Source organism: Contarinia nasturtii, unplaced genomic scaffold, assembly GCF_009176525.2.
Source record: "Contarinia nasturtii isolate CC-2019 unplaced genomic scaffold, AAFC_CNas_1.1 Cnas_scaffold_5853, whole genome shotgun sequence".
Classification (NCBI taxonomy): domain Eukaryota; kingdom Metazoa; phylum Arthropoda; class Insecta; order Diptera; family Cecidomyiidae; genus Contarinia; species Contarinia nasturtii.
In genome coordinates, this window is record NW_022203120.1 from 1 (window position 1) to 4,712 (window position 4,712).

General features: G+C 34.7%; 1 protein-coding gene across 1 annotated transcript; it reads left to right on the forward strand.

Annotated features, from left to right (window-relative positions):
* The first annotated feature begins 75 nt into the window (after nucleotides 1-75).
* Nucleotides 76-1,917, forward strand: LOC116351614 (basic-leucine zipper transcription factor A-like). The gene has a single exon (XM_031783739.1). The coding sequence runs from the start codon at nucleotides 76-78 to the stop codon at nucleotides 1,915-1,917; it is 1,842 nt and encodes a 613-aa protein (XP_031639599.1).
* The last annotated feature ends 2,795 nt before the right edge of the window (nucleotides 1,918-4,712 follow it).

The window sequence follows — 4,712 nt, forward strand, 5'->3', positions numbered from 1 at the left end:
TTCAAAAGTAACATTTTCTAATGTGTTTAATAATTGATGCCCAATTAACATTTTAAAGAGATAAAGGGGGCTATAATGAGTAAATTTGACATTAATAAATATAACAAATATAAAAAAAATTTAGAAGACATAAATAAAAAGCTAATTAACTACGAAAATATCGATCGTCCATTGCCTTCAGATCCTTCAATTAGAAATAAAAGAATTGAAGAATACAAAACCGAATTGGTGGGGGCATTTAATAACTACATTACTTATATTAAACAATATATTAAAACTTTTGACACGGCGAAACAATATGAATATGCAAGGACGATTGGTAATCTCAAGTTACGCGTATTAAGAGCATTAAAAGCGATAGGATTATCGTTGGATTTACCAACAGATTTAAATAAAATCGATATTGAAACCATAGGCAATATTGATACAGTTTTTAATGAATCAGCAAATACTGAAATTTTAGTAAGATCAGAGGATTTATCTCGAAACACTACACTATTGACGGACGCAGATGGCGCTGTCGGTGGTGAAAATTTAAATACGGACACACAGAATGTAGGTGACGATACAAATGACACACAACTACATGGTACAGCGAATCCTCAAGAGACGCAAGCCCAAATCAATGATTTCAGATTTCCTCAAGATATTGTAAATGAAAGAAATACAGCGAATGATAATATCCCAAATAACAATAATAACGATAATATTCCGACTCAAGAACGTAATACACAGCAACAAATTGTAAATACAAATCCAGTGAATAATAAAAATATTCAGGTAACAGAAAATGACATTTATTTAGACACGGTTAGAAATTTATTTCATAGTGTGGAATCCCTTAATAACCGGGATCCATTTAAAGTTCATAATAACATATTTGTACCAGAGCATAACGATCAGCGTGTTCCAAATAGACATAATTTACGTCGAGAAAGAACGAGAAACAGAGCAAATATGTCGGATAACGAAGAAAATAATGATGGAGACGGTCTCCGTGAGTTAAACATAGCCAGCAGAACTATCACGACTACATACAATGGAGAGGTAAAGTCACTTAGTCGCTTTATAGCTGCAATTAAGCTGGCAGATAAATTGATAAGAGACAAAGATCTTCTCATCAACTATATTTTGACCAAACTTGAAGATAAGGCACAGGAAGTCGTACCGATTGAACCCGAAAGTGTACAAGCAATTATAGATGCGCTGAAAGCAGGCATTAAACCGAAGCCATCAGAAGAGCTTGAAGCAGATATTTTGGCGTTAAAACTGGATAAAATGAATATACGTACATTTACAAAGCGCGGTGAAGAAATTGCCAACGATTATAAACGAGCACTGATTTACGAAGGTTTTTCAGAGGCAAAGGCTAAAGAGCAATCAATAAAGAAAGTAAAGGAAATGTGCAGAAAACAGACGCCGATTTCGTACGTAAAATCAGTTATACAATCAACGAACTATAGCACACCAGGAGAAGTGATGTCAGCGCTGGTGGTTGAGCTAAATAACGCAAAACAAGATAAACGCGACATTCAAGACAAAGATAATAAAAACAACAAAAAATCGAATAATTATCGTGGAAATTCTCGTGGAAATAGGGGAAATTATCGCGGTGGACATGGTTCCAACAACGGACAAAATAACAACAATAATGACAATAGCAACGGCAATGGCCATTATCAGAAAAACTTTAGAGGAGGATACCGTGGCAGAGGTCGCGGAGGTCATGGTGGTAATGGCAGAGGTGGAAGTAATTACGGCGGTGGAAACTACGGCGGTGAAAACCACGTACGTTATTTTTCGGGAAACCGTCAGAGCCCGTCGAACGACGGGCAATACCAACACCAAATGCACCAAATGCACCAAATGCAACAACAACAACAACAACAACCACAGCAAATACAACATTTCCAATAGAACTAATTTTGAACATAAATTCAACATTGTCAGATTTCGTAACTATAAAAATTAATGATAATAAAAGACATACAATTTTTTTGGTTGACACAGAAGCTACGGTCTCACTGATCAAAATATCGGAAATCAACAAAAATATAACAGTAAACAACAACGAAATTATTTCATTAAAGGGCATAACCCAGGAGCCTTCTTTAACTTTGGGATCTGTAATTTTAAATTTAATAATAAAAAATCAAATATTTTCACACAAATTCCATATCGTGCCAACAACTTTTCCAATTCCTTCACATGGCATAATAGGAAAAGATTTCATTAAATTCAATAGATGTCTAATTAATTATGGAGATATGATATTGACAGTCAAATACAACACTTCAGATTCTGTAGAAATACCGATCCACTCCGAAATATTACCGGGATTGGCAACGATATCACCAAGACAAGAGGTGTTCAGAATATTCCACATAAAAAGTGAAAAATTTCCATGTGTGGTTGAATCACAAGAGATAGCTGACGAGGTTTTAACAGCAACTACGATAGCTTATGAGCCTGATACATATATCAGAGTATTAAATACAGCCGAATATATAAAATTTATAGATACAAACAGTTTGAAAGCAACTAAACTGGAGGATTACGACATTTTGCAAACTATTGATATAAAAAATGACCATAAATCTATGAGATCAGAGGAATTACGAAAAAGCATAATAAGAAAATGTCCGGGTCATGCAAGAAAACGAATGTTAGAACTGTGCAAAGAATACAGTGATATTTTCTATTTAGAAGGTGACATGTCAACGGTAAATAATTTTTATGAACAAAGATTGCATTTGACAGACAATGAGCCTGTCTACACTAGAAATTATAGATTACCGCATGCACAAAAAAAGGAGATTTCACGACAAGTAAAATTACTTTTAGAAAATGATCTAATTGAAGCGAGCACATCCGCTTACAACTCTCCGATAATAGTTGTACCGAAAAAGAGCCAAGATGGCACACCAAAATATCGGATGTGTATAGACTTTCGAAAATTAAATAAAAAGATCATACCCGACAAATTCCCATTGCCTAGGATAGAAGAAATCCTCGAGGGGCTTGGGAGAGCAAAATATTTTTCAATAATGGATCTCCATTCGGGATACCATCAAATACCGCTCGAAAAATCGAACAGACATGTAACGGCGTTCTCCACCGAAAATGGATTTTATCAATGGAAAGTTTTGCCGTTTGGCATAAACATAGCGCCAGCTTCGTTCAGCCGCATGATGACAATAGCGTTTAGCGGTTTGTCGCCTGAACAAGCATTCATTTACATGGATGATTTAATAGTGATTGGTTTTTCGGAAAACCAACATTATAACAATATAAAGAGAGTGTTTGAATTGTGTAGAAAAAACAATTTAAAATTAAATCCTGACAAATGTGATTTTTTCAGAAGCGAAGTCACTTTTCTCGGTCATTTGTGTACGTCAGAGGGTTTAAAACCAGACCCAAAGAAACTGGCTACGGTACACTCATACCCAAGACCGATGAACAAAAGTGAAATAAAAAGATTTGTAGCTTTTGGCAACTATTATCGAAGATTCGTCAGAAATTTCTCAAACATAACTCTACCATTGACAAAATTACTACGAAAACGCGCAATATACAAATGGACCGACGAATGCGAAAGTGCATTTCAAACGATAAAACACGAATTGACTTCAACTCCTATCTTAGCGTACCCCGATTTTACAAAAGAATTCAGGGTAACAGTGGACGCTAGTGAAATTGGCTGCGGCGCTGTTCTCAGTCAAATACAAGATGATGGGAGTGATCGCCCCATCATGTTTATTTCACGCACATTTAAGAAGGGTGAATTGAACAAACATATAATTGAGAAAGAACTCCTTGCAGTTCATTTCGCAATTAAAACATTCAGACCGTATTTATATGGTCAACGATTTACGGTATTCTCAGATCATAAACCGTTAATCTATTTGTACAAATTAAAAAATCCATCATCAAAATTAATGAGAATCAAAATGGACTTAGAAGAGTATGATTTTGTAATTGAGCACATCAAAGGAAAAGATAACGTTGTAGCGGACGCGCTATCGCGTATATCTATAAAGGATTTATTCAATTTTTACGAAACACATCATGTATTCAAAATCGACTATGAGGGGGTCACACAAATTAAAACACAAAAACCACAGAAAAATAAACATATTCGTGAAGAAAACAAAATATTGGCCATCACAAGATCAATGGCTCAAAACACAGACAATATAATAATAGAACAACAAGAAAATGAAATCGATAGAATCGAAACCAAATCCGTCAAAGTACACGACGATTGTGGTATATCAAAAAATAAGTTGGCAACAATTAGAACAACAAATATAAAAATGGAAAATAATATATTCCAAAATATGGAGCTCACATTGTATAAGAGCCATAGAAAAATCGACTGCATTAAAATAAAGCAAGGCAACGAAAAATTAACATTAAACGTAATTCTTTCGCAAATTGAAGCCTTAGCAATTAAAAATAATATTGAAAACATCGCATGGCCAACATATGACAAATTTTTTGAATTATGCGCGATATCAGTATTTAAGCAACGTTGTAATGAAACATTAAAAAAAGTGCACATATACCTCAAGAGAGGTCAGCAGCGATTAACGCAAGCTTCAGAAATTGAAGAAGTGTTGCAAAGATATCACAACGATCCACTTTACGGTGGACATTGTGGACAAAAAAAATTGTATGCCAAACTACGCGAAAATTTCTATTGGAATCGA

Excerpts from the sequence above, each read along its gene's own strand:
- LOC116351614 (XM_031783739.1), top strand. The coding sequence starts at position 76 with ATGAGTAAATTTGACATTAATAAATATAACAAATATAAAAAAAATTTA.